The following is a 26,306-nucleotide window of genomic DNA, read 5'->3' as shown; positions in this document are numbered from 1 at the left end:
CTGACTGCTGGGCGGACTGGGGCAGATCCGAGCGACCAGTTCCGTGTTCTCTACCCAGCCAGCGTACGGACCAGCCTGAACGGGGAAGGACCGGACCAATGTCATGGTGGACATTCCCGCCGCGGCCGTGTGCGCGAGGGAAAGCGTGAACTGGAGGTGAGGAATGTGTTTTTATTTCTGATGCCGGATTCATCCGCGACGCCACGAGCATTTCAGCCAAACTTTGACGCTGCTGGCTGGACCTCCTCTCCGGCTCTACCCCTCCCTCACCGGCCCCCCTCTACCTCCAAACGCAAAGTGCGTCGCTGTGCACGCGCGCACGCGGGATTACAACGTGTTCGCGCAAACGCACGTTGCGCCTTCGCGTAGACATGAAAGGCCGCGAGCCGAAGCTCCGCAACTTTTACTGTCGACAGCCGCTGTGCGCGCGCGGGGAAAGCTACGCAAGGAACCATGTAGTGAGGAGCGTCCGCGTGCGCGTACGTTCGCGTGAGGGAACTGAAGGCGAGTTACACACAGTGCGTGTGTCACCGTAAACCGAAAAAAAAGGAATGAAAAGCGTGTCCGGTGATGTTGTTTTGACGCAGATGACGTAGAGCGTGACGCGCCTTCACGATGAGATAAGCAGATCCGCTCCGCGTGAAGAAATAACAGGAGCGCGCATGTGTGCGCGCGCGTGTCACATTGGCGGACCGCGAGGCGGAATTCTGAGCTGCGCACTTTGGATTTTTCTAGCAAAAGGCGGCGGAGTGAAGCTCACAGTGTTCCCGCTGTGTGTAGAGCCGCGCGAGCTGCCCAGATCCGGCTGCACACCTGACACACACACACACACACACACACACACACACACACACCGCGCGCGGCACTTCATGATGGGAGCTGCACGTCAGAATAAAGAGCAACCCTGAAGACAAAGTAGGACTTCCTGCTTGTTTCCCTCCAGAGTTCAGCATCAAGATGCTGAAAGTACTAAAGTACTAGTTAACCCCAGCACTAGTACTAGTTAGCAGTAGTTAGTACTCATGTAAATCATAGATAACTAATGGTGTTTGATCACCTGACTTAGTATGTGTGTTGGAACGATGTTCTTGCAGGATAAAGAAAAACGTGTGTCCTCCTCATCGGGACCACTTCCCGTAGCGGGTCGTCCTCATCGGGACCACTTCCCGTAGCGGGTCGTCCTCATCGGGACCACTTCCCGTAGCGGGTCGTTCTCATCAGGACCATTTCCCGTAGCGGGTCGTCCCCATCGGGACCACTTCCTGTAGCGGGTCGTTCTCATTGGGACCAATTCCCGTAGCGGGTCGTCCTCACCAGGACGAGTTCCTGATGATCTGGTTTAGAACCGTAAGTTCATCGTCACGCTGATCACCGTAGAAACGGTGGGATTATGATGGAATAAAACCAGATCAGTGTTGTCTAGTCCTAATCCTGACTTCAGGACCCAGACAGGCTGGAGGGGACCAGGTCTCAGTGTGGTCCAGTCCTCATCCAGACCTCGTCCTGACTTCAGGACCAGACAGGCTGGAGGGGGACCAGGTCTCAGTGTGGTCCAGACCAGCTTCGTTCCAGTTTAATGTGTGTTTATCCCTGAAATGTCTCCTGACTGTAAACCGTGGAACCGGTCCTGTAATCCCCGTTCCTACATCAGGATGGTTCTGTCTCCCTATTGGCTGCTGGTATAAATAATAAGTGTGTATTGATCGTCTGGACTGATCAGAGTTCTGTTGATTGGATGTTCTTGTCCGTAGGTGACCTCAGTGGATTAACAGATCACGCGTGTCCCACCAGCAGAAGCCAGGAGCCGGCGCATCATGGTGAACAGATCCCGGCCTCGGTGCGTCCCACCTTCCACCATTCATGGATTAAAACGGTACTTTGGCTGAAACAGGAAGTGGTTTTACTCTGACAACTTAGGAAGCGACTTTAACGGTGGATTGGATAAGTCCGGTTTATCCTTCAGCTCAGTGGGACTGATGTGGTCCAGCGAAGATGGAGACGGATCTGGACGGGAGACTTTCCTGAAGGACTGACGGAACAGTTCTAAGAATGGAGCAGGACTTCACACAGTAGCTCCTCGTATCGCTCCCGTGCTCTTCCTGGACTCATCAGTGATTTTCCCAACACTTCCACAGAAAAACTAACCTCCAGCTGGAGCGCCGTCCCGTTAGCAACACTCGTTGCCGTGGACTGACTCTTCTGGAGCTCCAAGGACATTTTACTTCCCTGCATCTGTCTGCAAACTTTAAACGAGATGGCAGCAGCAGGGCGAAAACATCTGGTGAGAGATTTCAACCACTTCATCACCTGCTACCTGTGTCGAGGTTACCTGATCAAACCGACCACAGTGACAGAGTGCCTGCACACCTGTACGTAAGCACACGCACACGCACACGCCACGCCACGCCACGATGTTCATGTGAACAGCTAAGTGGAACAGACCGATCACACCTCAAAACTGCCTGGAACCAACCGCTGCACCAGTAAACCTGCAGCGGTCTGGGGGGGGGGGGGACTGTTTCAGCGCTGCACCAGTAAACCTGCAGCTGTCTGAGGGGGGACCGTTTTCACCACTACACCAGTAAACCTGCAGCTGTTTGAGGGGGGACCGTTTTCACCACTACACCAGTAAACCTGCAGCTGTTTGAGGGGGGACCGTTTTCATCGCTACACCAGTAAACCTGCAGCTGTTTGAGGGGGGACCGTTTTCACCACTACACCAGTAAACCTGCAGCAGTTTGAGGGGGGACCGTTTTCACCACTACACCAGTAAACCTGCAGCTGTTTGAGGGGGGACCGTTTTCACCACTACACCAGTAAACCTGCAGCAGTTTTAGGGGGGACCGTTTTCACCACTACACCAGTAAACCTGCAGCAGTTTGAGGGGGGACCGTTTTCACCACTACACCAGTAAACCTGCAGCAGTTTGAGGGGGGACCGTTTTCACCGCTGCACCAGTAAACCTGCAGCAGTTTGAGGGGGGACCGTTTTCACCACTACACCAGTAAACCTGCAGCAGTTTGAGGGGGGACCGTTTTCACCGCTGCACCAGTAAACCTGCAGCAGTTTGAGGGGGGACCGTTTTCACCGCTGCACCAGTAAACCTGCAGCTGTTTGAGGGGGGACCGTTTTCACCACTACACCAGTAAACCTGCAGCTGTTTTAGGGGGGACTGTTTTCACCACTACTCCAGTAAACCTGCAGCAGTTTGAGGGGGGACCGTTTTCACCGCTGCACCAGTAAACCTGCAGCAGTTTGAGGGGGGAACTTTATGAAGCTGAATCAGAGGCTGACTTTGTTCCGCTTGGCTGCTCATCCTGTGATGTGATGTCATCCACACGCTGTGACTCGCCGTGACTTGGTCATGTCTGAATGTCTTGCAGTCTGTAAGAGCTGCATCGTGCAGCACTTTGAGGAGAGTAACGATTGTCCCAAATGTGGCATCCAGGTCCACGAGACCAACCCGCTGGAGATGCTGCGGTAAGACCACCTTCCATCTCTTCGTTCTCTTCTTTATCCTGAAAAAGCTTCTTTTAGTGGTTTGTCTTTTTTCAAGTTTAAAAAGCTTAAACATTTCCAGTAGTCATAATTTTTCACCATCTGTTCACCTTCTATTTTCACCTCCTCCTCCTCCTCTCGCCCCTTCCTTGGCTCCCACCCCCCAGGTTGGACAACACCCTGGAGGAGATCATTTTCAAGCTGGTGCCTGGACTCAGAGAAAGTGAGTTTCCACAGTTGGTCTGTAAAACCAGCGTCTCTCCACCTGCATCGTTTAGTTAAGCGAAGCTTGACTTCCTCATGGCGCTCCACAGTGAATTATTAACCTAGGAGAAGTTTTATCAGCTACTTCTCAGTCCGTTCCAGGAAGTTCAGGCCCGCTGACATCACCTCTAATGTTGCTCTGGTAGCAGGACTGGAGATCACTGTGAACTGACATCTCATCACATGCAGCCCAAAACACACAGAGACCCACAGAGACCCCGACTCCTCCAGGAACAGTCCCGACAGCGCTGGAGGACGCGGAGCCAGTCCTGCAGGAGATCACTTTCATGTCTTTCACATGTTTTAGTCTCCGTCATCCATTGTTTTAATTTACTGTAAGAGAAACTGGAAGTAGGCGGATTCAGACATTAGACTGAAGACAGTGCAGGAGCGAAAAGCAGTTTGTTCAGACGAGCTTTAATACCAACATCAAGAGTCAAATGATGAATTCTTCTCACTCCGGCTTCATATTTTCCTTCCATCTGCTTTTCCCGTCAACCAGGAGAAGAAAAGCAAGAACTGGATTTCTGGAGGAAGAACCAGCCCAAAGAAAATGGCCAAGGTGAGTTATAACCTCCTGCAGGTGAGTTAGAATCACCTGCAGGTGAGTTAGAACCTCCTGCAGGCGAGTTAGATCCTCCTGCAGGTGAGTTAGATCCTCCTGCAGGCGAGATAGATCCTCCTGCAGGTGAGTTAGAACCTCTTGTAGGTGAGTTAGATCCTCTTGCAGCTCAGTCAGAAACTCCTGCAGGTGAGTTAGAACCTCCTGCAGGCGAGTTAGAAGCTCCTGCAGGTCAGTCAGAACCTCCTGCAGGCGAATTAGAACCTCCTGCAGGCGAGTTAGAACCTCCTGCAGGCGAGTTAGAACCCCTTGCAGGTGAGTTAGAACCCCTTGCGGGCAAGTTAGAACCCACTGCAGGTCAGTCAGAACCTTCTGGAGGTGAGTTAGAACCTCCTGCAGGCGGGTTAGAACCTCCTGCAGGCGAGTCAGAACCCCGTGCAGGTGAGTTAGAACCTCCTGCAGGCGAGTTAGAACCCCCTGCAGGTGAGTTAGAACCCCTTGCAGGTGAGTTAGAACCTCCTGCGGGCAAGTTAGAACCCACTGCAGGTCAGTCAGACCCTCCTGCAGGCAAGTTAGAACCTCTTGCAGGTCAGTCAGAACCTCCTGCATGTAAGTTAGAACCTCCTGCAGGCGAGTTAGAACCTCTTGCAGAAGAGTTAGAACCTCTTGCAGGTGAGTTAGAACCTCCTGCAAGCGAGTTAGAACCCCCTGCAGGCAAGGTAGAACCTCCTGCAGGTAAGTTAGAACCTCCTGCAGGTGAGATAGAACCCCTGCAGGTAAGTTAGAATCTCCTGCAGAAGAATTAAACCTTCTGCAGGTCAATCAGAACCTTCTGCAGGTGAGTTAGAGCCTCCTGCAGGTCAATCAGAACCTTCTGCAGGTGAGTTAGAACCCCCTGCAGGTGAGTTAGAACCCCCTGCAGGTGAGTTAGAACCCCCTGCAGGTGAGTTAGAACCTCCTGTGGGAGAGTTAGATCTTCCTGCAGGTCAGTCAGAACCTCCTGCAGGTGAGTTAGAGCCTCCTGCAGGTCAGTCAGAACCTTCTGCAGGTGAGTTAGAACCCCCTGCAGGTGAGTTAGAACCCCCTGCAGGTGAGTTAGAACCTCCTGTGGGAGAGTTAGATCTTCCTGCAGGTCAGTCAGAACCTCCTGCAGGCGAGTTAGAACCTCTCGCAGAAGAATTACAACCTCCTGCAGGTCAATTAGAACCTCCTCCAAGCGAGTTAGAACCTCCTGCAGGCGAGTTAGAACCCCCTGCAGGTGAGTTAAAAATCTCCTGCAGGCGAGTTAGAACCCCCTGCAGTTTAGCTAGAACTTCCTGCAGAAGATTTAGATCTTCCTACATGTGAGTTAGAACCTCGTGCAGGCGAATTAGAACCTCCTGAGGAAGAGTTCGAACCTTCTGCATGTGAGTTATAACCTACTACAGGTGAGTTACAACCTTCTGCGGGTCAGTAAGAACCATCTGCAGGTGAGTTAGAACCTTCTTTAGGTGAGTTAGAACCCCCTGCAGGCGAGTTAGAACCCCCTGCAGTTTAGTTAGAACCTCCTGCAGAAGAGTTAGATCCTCCTGCAGGTGAGTTAGAACCTCCTGCGGGCAAGTTAGAACCCACTGCAGGTCAGTCAGACCCTCCTGCAGGCAAGTTAGAACCTCTTGCAGGTCAGTCAGAACCTCCTGCATGTAAGTTAGAACCTCCTGCAGGCGAGTTAGAACCTCTTGCAGAAGAGTTAGAACCTCTTGCAGGTGAGTTAGAACCTCTTGCAGGCGAGTTAGAACCCACTGCAGGTGAGTTAGAACCTCCTGCAAGCGAGTTAGAACCCCCTGCAGGCAAGGTAGAACCTCCTGCAGGTAAGTTAGAACCTCCTGCAGGTGAGATAGAACCCCTGCAGGTAAGTTAGAATCTCCTGCAGAAGAATTAAACCTTCTGCAGGTCAATCAGAACCTTCTGCAGGTGAGTTAGAGCCTCCTGCAGGTCAGTCAGAACCTTCTGCAGGTGAGTTAGAACCTTCTGCAGGTGAGTTAGAACCTCCTGCAGGCGAGGTATAACCTCCTGCAGGTCAGTCAGAACCCCCTGCAGGTCAGTCAGACCCTCCTGCAGGCAAGTTAGAACCTCCTGCAGGCGAGTTAGAACCCCAACCATGTGCGTTAGAACCTCCTGCAGGCGGGTTAGAACCTCCTGCAGGTCAGTCAGAACCTCCTGCAGGCAAGTTAGAACCTCCTGCAGGCGAGTTAGAACCCCAACCATGTGCGTTAGAACCTCCTGCAGGCGGGTTAGAACCTCCTGCAGGCGAGTTAGAACCCCATGCAGGTGAGTCAGAACCTCTTGCAGGTGAGTTAGATTCTCCTACATGTGAGCTAGAACCTCCTGCAGGTAAGTTAAAACCTCCTGCAGGTAAGTTAGAACCTCCTGCAGAAGAATTAAAACCTTCTGCAGGGCAATGAGAACCTTCTGCAGATGAGTTAGAGCCTCCTGCAGGTCAGTCAGAACCTCCTGCAGGCGAGTTAGAACCCCCTGCATGGCGTTAGAACCTCCTTCAGGTGAGTTACAACCCCCTGCAGGTGAGTTATAACCTCCTGCAGGCAAGTTAGAACCCCTTGCAGGTGAGTTAGAACCCCCTGCATGCGAGTTAGAACTCCCTGCAGGTGAGTTAGAACCTCCTGCCAGTGAGATAGAACCTCCTGCAGATCAGTCAGAACCTCCTGCAGGTGAGTTAGAACCTCCTGCAGGCGAGTTAGAACCCCCTGCTGGTGAGTTAGAACCTCCTGTAGGCGAGTTAGAACCTCTTGCAGGCGAGTTAGAACCCACTGCAGGTGAGTTAGAACCTCCTGCAAGCGAGTTAGAACCCCCTGCAGGCAAGGTAGAACCTCCTGCAGGTAAGTTAGAACCTCCTGCAGGTGAGATAGAACCTCCTGCAGGTAAGTTAGAATCTCCTGCAGAAGAATTAAACCTTCTGCAGGTCAATCAGAACCTTCTGCAGGTGAGTTAGAGCCTCCTGCAGGTCAGTCAGAACCTTCTGCATGTGAGTTAGAACCTTCTGCATGTGAGTTAGAACCTTCTGCAGGTGAGTTAGAACCTCCTGCAGGCGAGTTAGAACCTCTTGCAGGTCAGTCAGAACCCCCTGCAGGTCAGTCAGACCCTCCTGCAGGCAAGTTAGAACCTCTTGCAGGTCAGTCAGAACCTCCTGCATGCAAGTTAGAACCTCCTGCAGGCGAGTTAGAACTCCCTGCAGGTGAGTTAGAACCTCTTGCAGAAGAGTTAGAACCTCCTGCCGGTGAGATAGAACCTCCTGCAGGTGAGTCAGAACCTCCTGCAGGCGAGTTAGAACCCCCTGCAGGCGAGTTAGAACCCCCTGCAGGTGAGTTAGAACCTCCTGCAGGCGAGTTAGAACCCCTTGCAGGTGAGTTAGAACCTCTTGCAGGTGAGTTAGAACCTCTTGCAGTCGAGTTAGAACCCACTGCAGGTGAGTTAGAACCTCCTGCAAGCGAGTTAGAACCCCCTGCAGGCAAGGTAGAACCTCCTGCAGGTAAGTTAGAACCTCCTGCAGGTGAGATAGAACCCCTGCAGGTAAGTTAGAATCTCCTGCAGAAGAATTAAACCTTCTGCAGGTCAATCAGAACCTTCTGCAGGTGAGTTAGAGCCTCCTGCAGGTCAGTCAGAACCTTCTGCAGGTGAGTTAGAACCTTCTGCAGGTGAGTTAGAACCTCCTGCAGGCGAGGTATAACCTCCTGCAGGCGAGTTACAACCGCCTGGAGAAGAGTCAGAACCTCCCGCAGGCGAGTTAGAACCTCTTGCAGGTCAGTCAGAACCCCCTGCAGGTCAGTCAGACCCTCCTGCAGGCAAGTTAGAACCTCCTGCAGGTCAGTCAGAACCTCCTGCAGGCAAGTTAGAACCTCCTGCAGGTGAGTTAGAACCCCAACCATGTGAGTTAGAACCTCCTGCAGGCGGGTTAGAACCTCCTGCAGGCGAGTTAGAACCCCATGCAGGTGAGTCAGAACCTCTTGCAGGTGAGTTAGATTCTCCTACATGTGAGTTAGAACCTCCTGCAGGTAAGTTAAAACCTCCTGCAGGTAAGTTAGAACCTCCTGAAGGTAAGTTAGAACCTTCTGCAGAAGAATTAAAACCTTCTGCAGGTCAATCAGAACCTTCTGCAGGTGAGTTAGAGCCTCCTGCAGGTCAGTCAGAACCTTCTGCAGGTGAGTTAGAACCCCCTGCAGGTGAGTTAGAACCTCCTGTGGGAGAGTTAGATCTTCCTGCAGGTCAGTCAGAACCTCCTGCAGGCGAGTTAGAACCTCTCGCAGAAGAATTACAACCTCCTGCAGGTCAATTAGAACCTCCTCCAAGCGAGTTAGAACCTCCTGCAGGCGAGTTAGAACCCCCTGCAGGTGAGTTAAAAATCTCCTGCAGGCGAGTTAGAACCCCCTGCAGTTTAGCTAGAACTTCCTGCAGAAGATTTAGATCTTCCTACATGTGAGTTAGAACCTCGTGCAGGCGAATTAGAACCTCCTGAGGAAGAGTTAGAACCTTCTGCATGTGAGTTATAACCTACTACAGGTGAGTTACAACCTTCTGCGGGTCAGTAAGAACCATCTGCAGGTGAGTTAGAACCTTCTTTAGGTGAGTTAGAACCTCCTGCAGGCGAGTGAGAAGCTCCTGCAGTTGAGTTAGAACCCCCTGCAGGTGAGTTAGAACCTCCTGCAGAAGATTTAGATCTTCCTACATGTGAGTTAGAACCTCGTGCAGGTGAATTAGAACCTCCTGAGGAAGAGTTAGAACCTCCTGCAGGTGAGTTATAACCTACTACAGGTGAGTTACAACCTTCTGCGGGTCAGTAAGAACCATCTGCAGGTGAGTTAGAACCTTCTTTAGGTGAGTTAGAACCTCCTGCAGGCGAGTGAGAAGCTCCTGCAGTTGAGTTAGAACCTTCTTTAGGTGAGTTAGAACCTCCTGCAGGCGAGTGAGAAGCTCCTGCAGTTGAGTTAGAACCCCCTGCAGGTGAGTTAGAACCTCCTGCAGAAGATTTAGATCCTCCTGCAGGTGATTTAGAACCTCCTGCAGGTGAGTCAGAACCCCCTGCAGATGATTTAGAACATCCTGCAGGTGAGTCAGAACCTCCTAAAGTTGAGTTAGAACCTCCTGCAGGTGAGTTAGAACCTCCTACAGGCCTGTTAGAACCTTCTGCAGGTGAGTCAGAACCTCCTGCAGGTGAGTTAGAACCTCCTGCAGGCGTGTTAGAACCTCCTGCAGGTCAGTCAGAACCCCCTGCAGGTGAATTAGAACCTCCTCCAGGCGAGTTAGAACCTCCTGCAGGCGAGTTAGAACCCCCTGCAGGTAAGTTAGAACCTCCTGCTGGCGAGTTAGAACCCCCTGCAGTTTAGTTAGAACCTCCTGCAGAAGAGTTAGATCCTCCTGCAGTCGAATTAGAACCTCATGCAGAAAAGTTAGAATCCCCTGCAGGTGAGTTAGAACCTCCTGCAGGCGAGTGAGAAGCTCCTGCAGTTGAGTTAGAACCCCCTGCAGGTGAGTTAGAACCTCCTGTGGGAGAGTTAGATCTTCCTGCAGGTCAGTCAGAACCTCCTGCAGGCGAGTTAGAACCTCTCGCAGAAGAATTACAACCTCCTGCAGGTCAATTAGAACCTCCTCCAAGCGAGTTAGAACCTCCTGCAGGCGAGTTAGAACCCCCTGCAGGTGAGTTAAAAATCTCCTGCAGGCGAGTTAGAACCCCCTGCAGTTTAGCTAGAACTTCCTGCAGAAGATTTAGATCTTCCTACATGTGAGCTAGAACCTCGTGCAGGCGAATTAGAACCTCCTGAGGAAGAGTTAGAACCTCCTGCAGTTGAGTTATAACCTACTACAGGTGAGTTACAACCTTCTGCGGGTCAGTAAGAACCATCTGCAGGTGAGTTAGAACCTTCTTTAGGTGAGTTAGAACCTCCTGCAGGCGAGTGAAAAGCTCCTGCAGTTGAGTTAGAACCTTCTTTAGGTGAGTTAGAACCTCCTGCAGGCGAGTGAGAAGCTCCTGCAGTTGAGTTAGAACCCCCTGCAGGTGAGTTAGAACCTCCTGCAGAAGATTTAGATCCTCCTGCAGGTGATTTAGAACCTCCTGCAGGTGAGTCAGAACCCCCTGCAGATGATTTAGAACATCCTGCAGGTGAGTCAGAACCTCCTAAAGTTGAGTTAGAACCTCCTGCAGGTGAGTTAGAACCTCCTGCAGGCGTGTTAGAACCTCCTGCAGGTCAGTCAGAACCCCCTGCAGGTGAATTAGAACCTATTCCAGGCGAGTTAGAACCTCCTGCTGGCGAGTTAGAACCCCCTGCAGGTAAGTTAGAACCTCCTGCAGAAGAGTTAGATCCTCCTGCAGTCGAATTAGAACCTCCTGCAGAAAAGTTAGAATCCCCTGCAGGTGAGTTAGAACCTCCTGCACGTGAGTTAGAACCTCCTGCAGAAGAGTTAGAACCTCCTGCAGAAGAGTCAGAACCTCCTGCAGGCGAGTTAGAACCCCTTGCAGGTGAATTAGAACCTATTCCAGGCGAGTTAGAACCTCCTGCTGGCGAGTTAGAACCCCCTGCAGGTAAGTTAGAACCTCCTGCAGAAGAGTTAGATCCTCCTGCAGTCGAATTAGAACCTCCTGCAGAAAAGTTAGAATCCCCTGCAGGTGAGTTAGAACCTCCTGCACGTGAGTTAGAACCTCCTGCAGAAGAGTTAGAACCTCCTGCAGAAGAGTCAGAACCTCCTGCAGGCGAGTTAGAACCCCTTGCAGGTGAGTTAGAACGTCCTGCAGGCCTGTTAGAACCTCCTTCAGGTGAGTCAGAACCTCCTGCAGGTGAGTTATAACCTCCTGCAGGTGAGTTAGAACCCCTTGCAGGTGAGTTAAAACCTCCTGCAGGCGAGTTAGAACCCCCTGCAGGTAAGTTAGAACCTCCTGCAGGCAAGTTAGAATCTCCTGCAGGCGTATTAGAACCTCCTGCAGGCGAGTTAGAACTCCTTGCAAGTAAGTTAGAACCTCCTTCAGGCGAGTTCGAACCTCCTGCGAGTGAGTTAGAATCTGGCTTATGAAACATGAATTTAAAGATCAGTGTGATCTTTTTCCTGGATTGATTAGAGAGAGTGTGTTTGTTTGTGTGTGTGTGTGTGTGTGTGTGTGTGTGTGTGTTTGTGTGTGTGTGTTTGTGTGGGTGTGTGTTTGTGCTGTAGAAAGCCTGAGGTTTCAGCGTCTAGGCCTTCCTGACGGTGGCGGCGACGAGGCTGATGGTGGCGGGGATGAAGACTACCACCGGAGCGACCCTCAGATCGCCATCTGTCTGGACTGCTTACGCAACACGGGGCAGACGGGGGAGAGCACCGTCACGGTGGGCGTTTAACACACTTTTCCCAACATGCAGAACGTGGTCGTGGTTCGGTTCTGTCCGCACTAACGGGCCTGTACTGGACACTGTTTCCTGCACAGGACCTGATGAAGAGGTTCATCCGGTGCTCCAGCAGAGTCACGGTGGGAACAATCAAGAAGTTTCTCAGCCTGAAACTGAAGCTGCCGAGTTCGTACGAGGTGAGAAATGCCTGCAGCTATCAGTGCTGCTCACACTTCCAATATATCTGGTTTACATTTTTAAATAACTTTTACATCTAGTTTTATTTTATTATTTATGGAACCATATATTTACCCTCACTGAGGAGGGTGGGTTTTACTGGCATTTATCTTCTTGGTTGTTTGTCTGTTTGACTGTCGTTTTGCTTTTTGTCAGTCGATCTGTTTGTTTGTTTGTTTGTATGTTTTTTGTCTGTCTCTCTTTGTTTGTTTTTTGGTCAGACTTAGGACACGTTCACACCGCTGCTGTTTGGTCCTCAGTAACCGGACCGGGGTTTGGTTCGAATGTAGAAGAGACTGATTCTACCTAAATATTTCTGAAACCAGTTTTATGTTGACAAACAGATAATACCATAAATATAAAGGACGTGTGTTTTGGACGGTGGCCTAGAAGTTCAAACCACAACTGCAAATAAAGAACACAACATTAACCCCCCAGAAGATGGAGGTACCGGTGGGCAGCATGAGAAATAGTCATCCACGTCGTGTCGTTTGAATAGTTGTGTTTTTCAGTTTGTCGTTGGTGTTTTAACAACTTTATGATGTCTTCAGTTTAACTCTCATTCGTGGCTGTGGTCTGATTCAGGACCACCAGATAGCTACTGGTCAGAACGCACCTGGTTGGTGAGACCATTCAATCTGGTATTTTACAGATGTTTCCAGAACAGCTGGAGCGAGCACCGTTACTTCCATGTGAAACGCTGGTCTGTAATTATCTTCATGCTGTTTGTTTTACTGTTGAAATACAAGAGAAATAGCAGAACTGGAACAAGTTTACTGTGTTTTAATGCCTGTTTGACCGTCATGGTGTTATTTCAGGTGTGAAAGTCTGAGTCAGAGTGAAACTGGAATAGACGCAGGACTGGAACAAGTTTACTGTGTTTTAACCATAGACTGTATATAAAAGATGGGCGGAGCCTCCGTGACGTCACCCGTAGGTTTCTGAAGAGCTGAATTGAAGCTCGGTGGGCGGTTCCTACCATCACCATCTTGGTAGGGTCATGTGTGTCGTCTCGCCCGGAAAATACAAATATGGGCAAAGAGGTGGAGCTGAGAGGGGGGCTGTGAGCGTCATGGTGGATGATTGACATCGAACGAACTCCGAGCTTTCTGTAGCTAAGAGCTAACCGAGCTAACCCAGAGATAACAGGAGCTAATCAGCTAACGGAGGTAAGCGGGCTAAAGCTAAGTCACGTTGTTAACCGGCTAAAAACCGCGGTTGTTCTACGTTCTTCTGACTTGAAGCGGGAGATCGGGTACCTGTCAATCAAAAGGACACGCCCCTAAATATGCCGAATTTGAGATTAAATTACTATTAAAAGGGCAAGTTAGAAAAAAATTCAATCCTAAAACAACCTAAAATGGATTTTTAAACCAGGCTGTGAACATGTTTATTCCTGCTGTAAACATGTTTATTTCTGCTGTAAACATGTTTATTTATGCTGTAAACATGTTTATTCCTGCTGTGAAGTTGGTCTTTTTAACATGGGAGTCTATGGGGATTTGCTCTGTTTTGCATCCCCTAGTGGATGAAGGCGGAACTGCAGTTTTATGCACTTCTGTATAGGCTTTGCTTTTAACCGCCGGAGGCTCTGTCCATTTTTCATATACAGTCTATGGTTTTAACGCGTCTGACCGTTAATCATGGTGTTACGTCAGGTGTGAAAGTCTTTGAGTGAAACTGGAATAGATGCAGGACTACAACAGGCTACAAATGAGCGGCTCAGGAGATTTTCTACTTGCTGACGTCAGAATAACAATCTGAATTTGGCGTCATCTCAGTGGGAGGGACTTATTTTCAGCAGGTGGTGGGCGGAGCTTATTTTTAGTGAAAGGCTACCCCCCCCCCCCCCCCCGCAGGAAACCTTGAATCATTTAGCATTCAGTGTGCTTGCTGCAGACTGAGGGAAAAGTGGTGTCACACACGCTTTCACACACCTGCTGCATCCTCCCACTCGTCACCACAGCAAACTTCCCCCGTCTTCTCGCTTCAACACGCCTTCCTCTGCCGCTTCTCACTTTAACATCATTTCCACCTGATTTCTTCTGCTCCCTCTGCAGCTGGATGTGCTGTGCAACGGAGAAATCATGGGCAGAGATCACACTCTGGAGTTCATCTACATGACCCGGTGGAGGCTGCACGGAGAGAACGTGAGCTCATTTACACGCCTTCTCATCCAGACTGAGTTCCAGAAAGTTCTGAGGTGGAAGCTTGTCTGCTGGAATGTTGTTTCCACCCAAATCCAGTCACACATGTGGAAAACATGTGATTCCCATGTTGTTGACAAGTGAACATGTCAAGCACATATGGTTCACATATATAAAAATCATGTAAAATATGAGATTTCTATGTGATTCTCATGTGAACACATATTACACATGTGAAAAACTCTCATGTGAAACACAGGATTTACACGTGAACCACAAGAAAAACGTGATTACCATGTAGTTGACATGTGAAAAACATGGCAGGCATACATGGTTCACATGTGTAACATGTATGAAAAGCATGTAAAAATGTGTGCTTTTACACATGTGAAAAACCATGTAAAGCACAGGATTTACATCTGAACCACATTTTGTGAAATGTGTTATTCACATGTAACATATCTGAATTCCATGTGAAAAACATAACAACCCCATGTATGCTAATCACGTGTTATTCACATGTAAAAATCACATGAAATGCATGTAAAGCAACATTTTACAGACTAGTTCACATGTGAATCACGTGTCTCACATGTGGCTGAAACATGTTTCACATGTTTTTCACATGTAGTTCACATGAGGAAAAGCACAGCTCCATGTGATTCCCGTGGTTAACATGTGAATCACATGTGAAAATGCAGGAAACATCTGAACTGCATGTGGAAACCATGTGAAGACCACACATGAACATGTAGTTTACATGTGTTTCCCATGTGAACCACACTGGAATGTTTGCACATGTTGTTCACATGTGAGTCTGCAGCACAGGGAGCTTATATGTTCTGTTTTTATCCGTGACGATTCAAATCAGACTTTATTTCTATTGCACTTTTCGTGCTTAAAAAAAACAATGCAAAGTGCTTTACATCAAACAGATGAAACACACACACACACACACACATTTACATCCACAGTCCCCTTACACCCACCCACCACCCCCCTCTCCCTATTACTCCCTATAAGAGTTAAAAGAAGAGGAATGGCCAGGTACATGTGCACCAGATAAGGAAACGATAACCTCAGGGAGCCTCTACACAAAGGGATACCCCCAACCACGACCACCCACACAGTCACCGTGGCGGCCACCCGGGTCCGGCAGACAGGACCCACGCCACAGCACTGGATCAGGGACAGCCCCCACAGCAACACCCAGGCAGTCAGAGCAGGGCAGCTCTCGGTGGAGAGGACCCCAATGAGCAGAGAACTGGAGCGATAACTAAAAGTAAAATCCATCCAGAAATAATAAAATAATAACATTTATACTAATATGTAAATAAATATAAAAATAAATCAAATAAACTAAAAGAAGACTAAATATAGCCTGATATAAGAATGTTAAAACTTAGTTAAAAGATAAACTAAAAAGGGTTAGGTCTGGAGCGTTTTTTTTTTATTGGTTTATTGGTTTTTGGTTTATCTGTTTATTGGTTATTGGTTTATTGGTTATTGTTTTATTGGTTTTTGGTTTATCTGTTTATTGGTTATTGGTTTATTGGTTATTGATTTATCTGTTTATTGGTTATTGGTTTATTGGTTATTGATTTATCTGTTTGTTGGTTATTGGTTTGTCTGTTTATTGGTTATTGTTTAATTGGTTATTGTTTAATTGGTTTTTTGGTTATTGGTTTATCTGTTTATTTGGTTATTGGCTTATCTGGTTATTGTTTAATTGGTTTATTGGTTATTAGTTTATTGGTTATTGGATTATTGGGTTATTGGTTATTTGTTTATTGGTTGTTGGATGATTGGGTTATTGGTTATTTGTTTATTGGTTATTGATTTATTGGTTATTGGATTATTGGGTTATTGGTTTATTGTTTATTGTTTTATTGGTTTGTTGGTTATTAGTTTATTGGTTATTGGGTTATTGGGTTACTGGTTATTGGTTTATTGGTTGAGGAAAGCTCGTATGAACATGGATGCCGTGTCATGTTGTCTCATCGACACGTCTGCAGCCCGACATTCCTGTCCTGGTACGTCTACATGTGTGCGTGTTCAGATGCAGATTAGCTGTGGAAAGGTTCTGCTCTGGTGTGGACAGCTGTGTCTGCAGGAGGCAGCAGAACCCGGGTCAGGACGAGGAGCAGGAGGTCGGCTCCAGCTGTGCTCACGTGTCACATCTGTTACATCATCTCCAGATGTAACAGATCCAGATCTTTCCTGTCAGGAAAAGTCTTCCTGGGATCAGCTTCCTCCTGCAGCAGCAGCAGACGGAAATCCGCGCCAGTGTGACAGTCTCATGGTTTCAGTTTCCCAACGTGTTGTTTGGTTTTGTCTGCAGGACGTGCAACACGCTGGCGGAGTCCTCTCATGCTGACGCAGGAGACATTAGCTGACTTAAATGTTTTTATCTAATCTCGTTTATTACATAATATGTAATTATATTTATTCATTTTATATAAAGTCTTTTTTTTTTTAAAAAATAATTAAATAATAAAATTCTTTTTGTACTTATTTGATATTATCTGTTCTGGTGGGACTCGGTTACAAAATATATAAAAATTAAGCAGCAACAGCTGAAATACCAAACAGGAGGCTTCAAACCTGCAACTGTTAAAGTATCTGAAGCAGTTTCAGATGCAGTGCAGGTGGTTTGCTGATCCGATGGATCAAACCGGAGTTCTACGGTCGTTTAGAGGATTCTGCGTCTGAAACAGGTCGAGTTTTTACCTGCTGCAGGGAGAAACACCTTCATGCTGCCAAACCTCAGATCAGAGCCAAGATGGAGGCAACACAAATCCTCCTGGTCACAAACTGAACACAGACTCAGCTGCACGTTGTCGTTCATCCTGCTGTGAAACAGATGGGAAAACGTCATTCCAAGGAATCCAAGTATCTATAAGCCAGACTTCACAGGTGACGTCTCTGGACTCCCTGCTGGGAGTCCAACACAGAGCAGAATGTTTACATCTCTTTTTTTCAGATTCTATTCATCATCATTCCCATCATTCCCGTAATCATTCACAGCATTATTCCCAGCATTATTTCATCATCATTCCCAGCATTGTTCCATCATTATTCCATCATCGTTCCCAGCGTTGTTCTATCATTATTCCATCATCGTTCCCAGCATTGTTCCATCATTATTCCCACCATTGTTCCATCATTATTCCCAGCATTGTTCCATCATTATTCCATCATCGTTCCCAGCATTGTTCCATCATTATTCCATCATCGTTCCCAGCATTGTTCCATTATTATTCCATCATCATTCCCAGCATTGTTCCATCATTATTCCATCATCGTTCCCAGCGTTGTTCTATCATTATTCCATCATCGTTCCCAGCATTGTTCCATCATTATTCCCACCATTGTTCCATCATTATTCCCAGCATTGTTCCATCATTATTCCATCATCGTTCCCAGCATTGTTCCATCATTATTCCATCATCGTTCCCAGCATTGTTCCATTATTATTCCATCATCGTTCCCAGCATTGTTCCATCATTATTCCCACCATTGTTCCATCATTATTCCCAGCATTGTTCCATCATTATTCCATCATCGTTCCCAGCATTGTTCCATCATTATTCCATCATCGTTCCCAGCATTGTTCCATTATTATTCCATCATCGTTCCCAGCATTGTTCCATCATTATTCCATCATCATTCCCAGCATTGTTCCATCATTATTCCATCATCGTTCCCAGCATTGTTCCATCATTATTCCATCATCGTTCCCAGCATTGTTCCATCATTATTCCATCATTGTTCCCAGCATTGTTCCATCATTATTCCATCATCGTTCCCAGCATTGTTCCATTATTATTCCATCATCATTCCCAGCATTGTTCCATCATTATTCCATCATCGTTCCCAGCATTGTTCCATCATTATTCCATCATTGTTCCCAGCATTGTTCCATCATTATTCCATCATCGTTCCCAGCATTGTTCCATTATTATTCCATCATCATTCCCAGCATTGTTCCATCATTATTCCATCATCGTTCCCAGCGTTGTTCCATCATTATTCCATCATTGTTCCCAGCATTGTTCCATCATTATTCAATCATCGTTCCCAGCATTGTTCCATCATTATTCCATCATCGTTCCCAGCATTGTTCCATCATTATTCCATCATTGTTCCCAGCATTGTTCCATCATTATTCCATCATTGTTCCCAGCATTGTTCCATTATTATTCCATCATCATTCCCAGCATTGTTCCATCATTATTCCATCATCGTTCCCAGCGTTGTTCCATCATCGTTCCCAGCATTGTTCCATCATTATTCCATCATCGTTCCCAGCATTGTTCCATCATTATTCCATCATCGTTCCCAGCATTGTTCCATTATTATTCCATCATCATTCCCAGCATTGTTCCATCATTATTCCATCATCATTCCCAGCATTATTCCATCATCATTCCCAGCATTGTTCCATCATTATTCCATCATCGTTCCCAGCATTGTTCCATCATTATTCCAGCATTATTCCATCATCGTTCCCAGCATTGTTCCATCATTATTCCATCATCATTCCCAGCATTGTTCCATCATTATTCCATCATCATTCCCAGCATTGTTCCATCATTATTCCATCATTATCATTCCCAGCATTGTTCCATCATTATTCCATCATCATTCCCAGCATTGTTCGGTCATCATTATTCCATCATCATTCCCAGCATTGTTCCAGCATTATTCCATCATCATTCCCAGCATTGTTCCATCATTATTCCATCATCGTTTCCAGCATTGTTCCATCATTATTCCATCATCATTCCCAGCATTGTTCCGTCATCATTATTCCATCATCATTCCCAGCATTGTTCCAGCATTATTCCCAGCATTTTTCCAGCATTATTCCCAGCATTGTTCCATCATTATTCCATCATCGTTCCCAGCATTGTTCCATCATTATTCCATCATCATTCCCAGCATTGTTCCATCATTATTCCATCATCGTTCCCAGCATTGTTCCATCATTATTCCATCATCGTTGCCAGCATTGTTCCATCATTATTCCATCATCGTTCCCAGCATTGTTCCATCATTATTCCATCATTATCATTCCCAGCATTGTTCCATCATTATTCCATCATCGTTCCCAGGATTGTTCCATCATTATTCCATCATCATTCCCAGCATTGTTCCATCATTATTCCATCATCGTTCCCAGCATTGTTCCATCATTATTCCATCATCGTTCCCAGCATTGTTCCATCATTATTCCATCATTGTTCCCAGCATTGTTCCAGCATTATTCCATCATCATTCCCAGCATTGTTCCATCATTATTCTATCATCATTCCCAGCATTGTTCCATCATTATTCCATCATCGTTCCCAGCATTGTTCCATCATTATTCCATCATCGTTCCCAGCACTGTTCCATCATTATTCCATCATCATTCCCAGCATTGTTCCGTCATCATTATTCCATCATCATTCCCAGCATTGTTCCATCATTATTCTATCATCATTCCCAGCATTGTTCCATCATTATTCTGATAGTCTTTCAAATATCAGTCCATCATCATTCCATCATCATTCCATTATCATTCCCAGCATTATTCCATCATTATCATTCCCGGGACCTCAGGTCTGTCTGCCTTAAGTGGTTCAGGAAGTTCTCAGGTTTTAGACTTTGGATCCATTTTAAAGAAAACATGATTAAAGGAATAATAACTTGTATTAAAGGAGGGAAAGACCCTGTGAGGATGTTGAAACTCCTGAAGTTCGTAGTAAAAACGATTTCCCTCCTTCCAGTTATGATTCCAATTTCTTTCTGCTTCAACTAGAAAGTCACTGGGTTTAGGAGTTACTGGTTCCAGTCCAGTATTGACCTGAGATGAAGGTGCTGGACCATGAGGAAGTGGTTGACCCTGATGCTCCAGGCCAGCAAGCAAAGCAGAATTATTTCAGTGCTGAATGTGATGTCAGCAGGATGAACCAGGAACTTGTCAGTACTTCCTGTTGGAATGGGCTCGCCATCCTCTGACCCAGACCACGTTCAGATGTAGTTGATCAGTTTTCATTGGACACAGAAAATCCCGGTGTCTGTTCTTGTTCCAGGAATGAGGTTAATAAGAACGAAGGGTGAAGAAGCCTGTTGGTATTAAACAGAATCAGGTTGTGAAACTGGAATCAGTTTTACAACCAGCAGGGCCGAAACGGCCGCCTTTGACCTGAATATGGTCCCCATTGCATCTCTGAACAGTTTTATTTGTATAGCGCCACTTCACAACGTCATCGATGAACACTTTGCAGACTCCAACTCATAATAAACAGCCTAGTTAAGGAAAAACAACAGATTACATCAGATCTTAACTTGGATCCAGTCCCTCTTCCTGAGCTGCACGAGGCGACAGTGGAAAGGAAAAATCTCCAGCAGAACCGGCTCAGGGAGGACAGCCATCTGCCTGGACTGGTTGGGATGGAGAGGACAGGAAAGACAGACCAACATGTACAACTGCTTTTGTTCAGGAAGATCTGCAGAAAGAGAAGAAATATGTTAATGATGTCGATACTGTCCTGTTTCTACATGGTGGAAAAGGCAAAGAGGGATGAAGAGGAAGTATCTAGTGCATCAGATGGTGTCCCCATGGCTTCATGACTAATGGTTGGCTAGACTACCCCGACCTAAAGAGTTTATTACAAAGGAAGGTCTTCAGCTAGATGTTAAAGGTAGAGAGGGAGTCGAACTGGGAGGTCTGGCTCCATAAGGCAGGAGCCTGATAGCCGAAGGCTCTTCCTTCCATTGTACTCTTAGAGACTCTGGAACCACAAGCAGTCTGAGAGCAAAGGGCTCTGGTTGGAATTTAAGGAACGTTAACCTGTATTGCTCATCGGGTCTGGTTCATGTGAGCTCTGGTTACAGCTGAGACCAGCATCTGGAAGGAACAATCCCGTTCCTAAAACCTTTCCTTCCTAAACGTCCTTCACCAGCACGAAGCGGAACCTCCTTCCTGAAAGCATGCTGAGATACCGAGGTTCTGCCAGCGAGGCTCCGATACCGAGGTTCTGCCAGCGAGGCTCAGATACCGAGGTTCTGCCAGCGAGGCTCCGATACCGAGGTTCTGATACCGGGTTTCTGATACCAAGGTTCTAATACCGAGGTTCTGCTGTTGTCGCTCAAATACTGAGGTTCTGATACAGAAGTTCCTGATACCAAGGTCCTGCCACTGAGGCTCAAATATAGCGGTTCTGATACCGGGTTTCTGATACCATGGTTTTAATTCCAGGGTTCTGCCATTGTGGCTCAAATACTATGGTTCTGATACGAAAGTTCTGATATCGAGGTTCTGCCACTGAGGCTCAGATACCAAGGTTCTGGCTCTGGTTGATGGCCTCCTTGTCTTTGTGTCTGAGGAACGATGCTGACTGTAAAATCTACTAAAAAGTAAAATCTACTAAAGAGACATTCGAAAACTTGTCATAAAAACCAGTTTTGTTCATTTGAAAGAAGTTCGACGAAGACGGTTACAATGGCAGACGCTGCTGCTGTTCACGGAGAGAACGGAACTATTTACTTTCACGTTAGCCTCCAAAAGTTTCCAATATCCCAAGAAAAAGCCGCCACAGCTGCCTTTTCTGATGTGTCTGAACCGTCAGTGCTAGCTGCTGCTAGCTGCTACTAGCTGCTGCTAGCTGCTGATAGCTGCTGCTAGCTGCTGGCGGAAAGCTACTGTGTGTATCCGTATAATCAGGAAAACGTTTCATGATTAAAGGTGTTCATTTTTATTAAATTAATTTAACGTAATTAACATGTCAAAGTAAAAGCCCTCTATATGACGATATGAATGATATAATCTGTTAATACTGTGGGAGTGGCCACAGAGCCACTGCTAATCCTGAGGTATATAAGATGTACAAATGTAAAGCCCCCCCACCCCATTTGTTCCTGGTCTGGTCAGAGCCCCTCCCAGGGTGAGCCCGAAGTGGCCAAACTCAGCACTGTTTCCTGTTTCTGCAGACGTATCCTATGGTTCTGGAGTACCGACCACGGATCGACTTTGGCTGAACCACGGCTGCAAGAAGAGGACCTGCATACGTGCACATACATGCGGACGTTCACACACACCTAACATTTCCACCCACCCACACACACACACACACACAGAACATGCAGAGAAGAGATTTAGATGTATTTTTGTACAGCAGATGAAGTGCATTGGTTGTTATGTTGAAAAGCTTTTATGCTCCATAGAATAATATATGCTATATATGATATTTTTAAATGTATGTCCCTGTGCCTACAAACCTTCGGCTCAGACATGAAGTATGAGCATATCTTCAGTTTGCCTGTCTAACTCTAACTGTAGATTAAATGTTGATTTTCTACTGTGTATGCTGGTTTTTATTCTTCACATTCAGACTGAAACATCTGCTGTAGATGGACGCGCTGGTCGGGGGTCTTTCCCTCAAAATAAATCTGACCTTCCTGCTTTTAAACTAATGAACCTGTTAGCCAAAGCGCTGCCTTCTGCAAATCCAAACACCGCCGTCTGCAACCTGAGCCGATGCTGCTTTAAGTTTCAGCTTGGAGATGTCTTCCTGGCGTTTGGAGGAAATCCGTCTCTGCCTGGACACAGCTGCAGTAATGGACTGAATTCTTGGACATACGTCTCTGAAGCATTTTAAAGTATGTTTGCTCAAAATTAAATGTTTTTTTATCTTGATCTACTAAAACACTGAAAACATGAGTGAATAAAACACAAATAGAGAATATTCTGACATTTATCCAGTTAAATAATCGGCTGATCACACTTTGTGGGTATAAACTGGATATTAGAGATAGCGGAGCCTCTGTTACGTCATCTGTAGGTTTCTGAAGAGCTGAATTAAAGCTCATTGGGGGTTCCTACCATCGCCATCTTGGCAAAGTCTCTCCCAGAAAATGCAAAAATGGGCAAAGAGGTCGAGCTGAGCGGGGGGCTTTGAGCGTCATGGTGGATGATTGACATCTATTGATCTCCAGGGTGAAGCTAAAGGGCGACTGTCAGCTGGCTAAAAGCCCTGGTTGTGGTACACTCTGCCTTGATATTGGATACCTGTCAATCAAAAGGACACGCTGACTAGTTCTGCTGAATTTCAAGATTAAATAAAATCAGAACGAATGACTTAGACAATACCAAAAACCAACAACCAAAAAGAACAGGTGTATCGTTGGAAGAGATTTAAAAGGCAGTAAGGACATGCAGAGAGGTCCTCCAACGTTCTGGGACTGGATCAGGGACACCATCGGGATTCTAACATGAACTGGAAGCCAATGGAGCGACACTAAAACCAGAGAAATGTGTTGATGTTTATACATGACAGCTGCAAAACGTGCAGCAGCAATTTGTATTGTGATGCAAAAGTAACTTAAAGAGTCTGGATGAGTTGGAAAAAGATTTACTATGTTTTATAGGAGTAAAACAAGTCAAAGCAGAATAAAGTGGTTTGCGGTTACAACCGTACAGAAAAGTTCTGACACAGGGACAGACAAGCATCCCTCTTGAACCAGAAACGAACCCACAGTGGGAGCTGGTTCCATAAGAGAGGAGCCTGATAGCTAAAGGCCCTTCCTCCCATAGTACTCTTTGAGACTCTGGGAACCACCAAAAAACTGCAGTTTGAGAGCAACGTGCTCCTTTGGAATATATGGAACTATAAGATCTTTTATGAACAGTGGAGCTTGGTCATGGAGAGCTTTATATGTGAGGAGAAGAATTTTAAACTTAAACCTGGATTTAACAGGGAATGGGTAGCGATCTGAGAATACTTGTTTCACTTCGGATTTCACATGGAAAAGAAGCTCAACTTAGCTGTGCCTTGTGATGTTCCAGACTCTGCATTGTGCATTAAAACTGGTCAATGCATGGCTCCTCGTTCTATAATCTTTACTGACACCACAAACGAAAAACGTCTGTAACTTTTCATTAACGCGAAAACTTTCTTCTCCATATCTGCATTGACAACACGGTGAAGGCTGAATGAGTCAAATGTCCAACCAGCTTCGTGACAGCATTTCCACTGAGAGAAACTTCAGACTGTTTTGGTTGATTTGCTGCTTAATTGCAACAAAAAGCTGAGAACAGCTCATGACCATAGGTGAGGGTAGGAACGTAGATTGACTGGTAAATCGAGAGCTTCACCTTCTGGCTCAGCTCCTTCTTCACCATGACAGATCGGCGCAGAGTCCGCATTACTGCAGACGCCGCACCGATCCGTCTGTCGATCTCGTGCTCCATCCTTCCCTCACTCGTGAACAAGACCCCGAGATATTTAAACTCCTCCACTTGAGGCAGGATCTCACTCCCGACCCAGAGAGGGCAATCCACCCTATTCCGGCTGAGGACCATGATCTCAGATTTGGAGGTACCGCTTCACACTCGGCCGCGAATTGCTCAAGCGAGAGCTGGAGATCACGACCAGATGAAGCCAACAGGACCACGTCATCTGCGAAAAGCAGGGACCCAATCCTGAGGCCACCGAGCCGGATCCCCTCAACACCTCGGCTGCACCTAGAAATTCTGTCCATATAAGTTATGAACAGAATCGGTAATAAAGGGCAGCCTTGGTGGAGTCCAACCCTCACTAGAAACGAATCCGACTTACTACCAGCAATGCGAACCAAGCTCTGACACCTGTCGTACAGGGACCGGACAGCTCGCACAAGGGGGGTCCGGTACCCCATACTCCCGGAGTACCCCCCACAGGAGCCCACGGGGGACACAGTTGAACGCCTTCTCCAGGTCCACAAAACACATGTAGACTGGTTGGGCAAGCTCCCGTGCCCCCTCCAGGACCCCAAAGAGGGTATAGAGCTGGTCCACTGTTCCGCGACCAGGACGAAAACCACACTGCTCCTCCTCAATCCGAGATTCGACTATCAGGCGGACCCTCCTCTCCAGGACCCCTGAATAGACCTTACCAGGGAGGCTGAGGAGTGTGATTCCCCTGTAATTGGAAAACACCCTCCGGTCCCCCTTCTTAAAAAGGTGGGACCACCACCCCAATCTGCCAGTCCAGCGGTACTGCCCCCGATGTCCACACGATGCTGCAGAGGCGTGTCAGCCAGAACAGCCCCACAGCATCCAGAGCCTTAAGGAACTCCGGTGGACCTCATCCACCCCCGGGGCCCGGCCACCAAGGAGCCTTTTTAACACATCAGCCCCAGATATAGGAGAGTCCACCCTGAGTCCCCCAGCTCTGCTTCCTCATCGGATGACGTGTTGGTAGGATTGAGGAGGTCTTCGAAGTATTCCTTCCACTGACCCACAACGTCCCGAGTTGAGGTCAGCAGCTCCCCATCTCCACTGTACACAGTATTGATGGAGCACTGCTTCCCCCTCCTGAGCCGCCGGATGAAGGACCAGAATCTCCTCGAAGACGTCCGGAAGTCTTTCTCCATGGCCTCGCCGAACTCCTCCCAATCCCAAGTCTTTTTCCTCGGCGACAGCCGAAGCCGCAAGCCGCTTAGCCTGTCGGTACCCATCAGCTGCCTCCAGAGTCCCACAGGCCAAGAAGGCTCGATAGGACTCCTTCTTCAGCTTGACGGCATCCCTCACTGCTGGTGTCCACCAACGAGTCCTGGGATTACCGCCACGACAGGCACCAACAACCTTACAGCCACAGCTCCGGCCGGCCGCCTCAGCAATAGAGGCAGGGAACACAGCCCATTCGGACTCAATGTCCCCCGCCTCACTCAGGACATGTTTGAAGCTGTGCTGAAGGTGGGAGTTGAAGCTTGCTCTGACAGGGGACTCAGCCAGATGTTCCCAGCAGACCCTCACAACACGTTTGGGCCTGCCAGACCTGACTGGCTTCCTCCCCCACCACCTGAGCCAACTCACCACCAGGTGGTGATCAGTTGACAGTTCCGCCCCCCTCTTCACCCAAGTGTCCAAGGCATGTGGCCGCAGGTCTGACGATACGACTACAAAATCGATCATCGAACTGCGGCCCAGGGAATCCTGATGCCAGGTGTACATATGGACACTCTTATGTTGGAACATGGTGTTCGTTATGGACAATCCATGACGAGCACAGAAGTCCAATAACAAAACACCATTTGGGTTCAGAGGAGGGGGACCATGCCTCCCAATCACTCCCCTCCAGGTCTCACTGTCATTGCCCAAGTGAGCATTGAAGTCCCCAGCAGAACTATGGAGTCCCCAGAAGGAGCACCCTCCAGCACTCCCTCCAAGGACTCCAGAAAGGTTGGGTACTCTGAACTGCTGTTTGGTGCATAAGCACAGAC

The 26,306-nt window shown here is 47.5% G+C and overlaps 1 protein-coding gene across 1 annotated transcript; it reads left to right on the top strand.

Moving 5' to 3' along the window:
• Positions 1-22,407, top strand: LOC306762436 (polycomb group RING finger protein 5-A-like). Its single transcript, XM_079248895.1, has 9 exons — positions 1-156; positions 1,752-2,369; positions 3,384-3,480; positions 3,666-3,721; positions 4,265-4,324; positions 11,516-11,670; positions 11,769-11,867; positions 13,968-14,057; positions 22,035-22,407. The coding sequence occupies exons 2-9, from the start codon at positions 2,255-2,257 to the stop codon at positions 22,080-22,082; spliced, it is 720 nt and encodes a 239-aa protein (XP_079105021.1). The 5' UTR covers positions 1-156; positions 1,752-2,254; the 3' UTR covers positions 22,083-22,407.
• The last annotated feature ends 3,899 nt before the right edge of the window (positions 22,408-26,306 follow it).

Source organism: Telmatherina bonti, assembly GCF_933228915.1.
Source record: "Telmatherina bonti genome assembly, chromosome: 11".
NCBI lineage: Eukaryota > Metazoa > Chordata > Actinopteri > Atheriniformes > Telmatherinidae > Telmatherina > Telmatherina bonti.
The sequence above is the reverse complement of the archived record's forward strand: the minus strand, read 5'-3'. Positions and strand labels throughout refer to the sequence as shown.

Bases quoted from the DNA above. Each gene is read 5' to 3' on its own strand.
- LOC306762436 (XM_079248895.1), top strand. From the start codon at position 2,255: ATGGCAGCAGCAGGGCGAAAACATCTGGTGAGAGATTTCAACCACTTC. The intron at 3,722-4,264 runs GTGAGTTTCCAC...CCCGTCAACCAG, and splicing joins GGTGCCTGGACTCAGAGAAA to GAGAAGAAAAGCAAGAACTG. The intron at 4,325-11,515 runs GTGAGTTATAAC...TTTGTGCTGTAG, and splicing joins GCCCAAAGAAAATGGCCAAG to AAAGCCTGAGGTTTCAGCGT.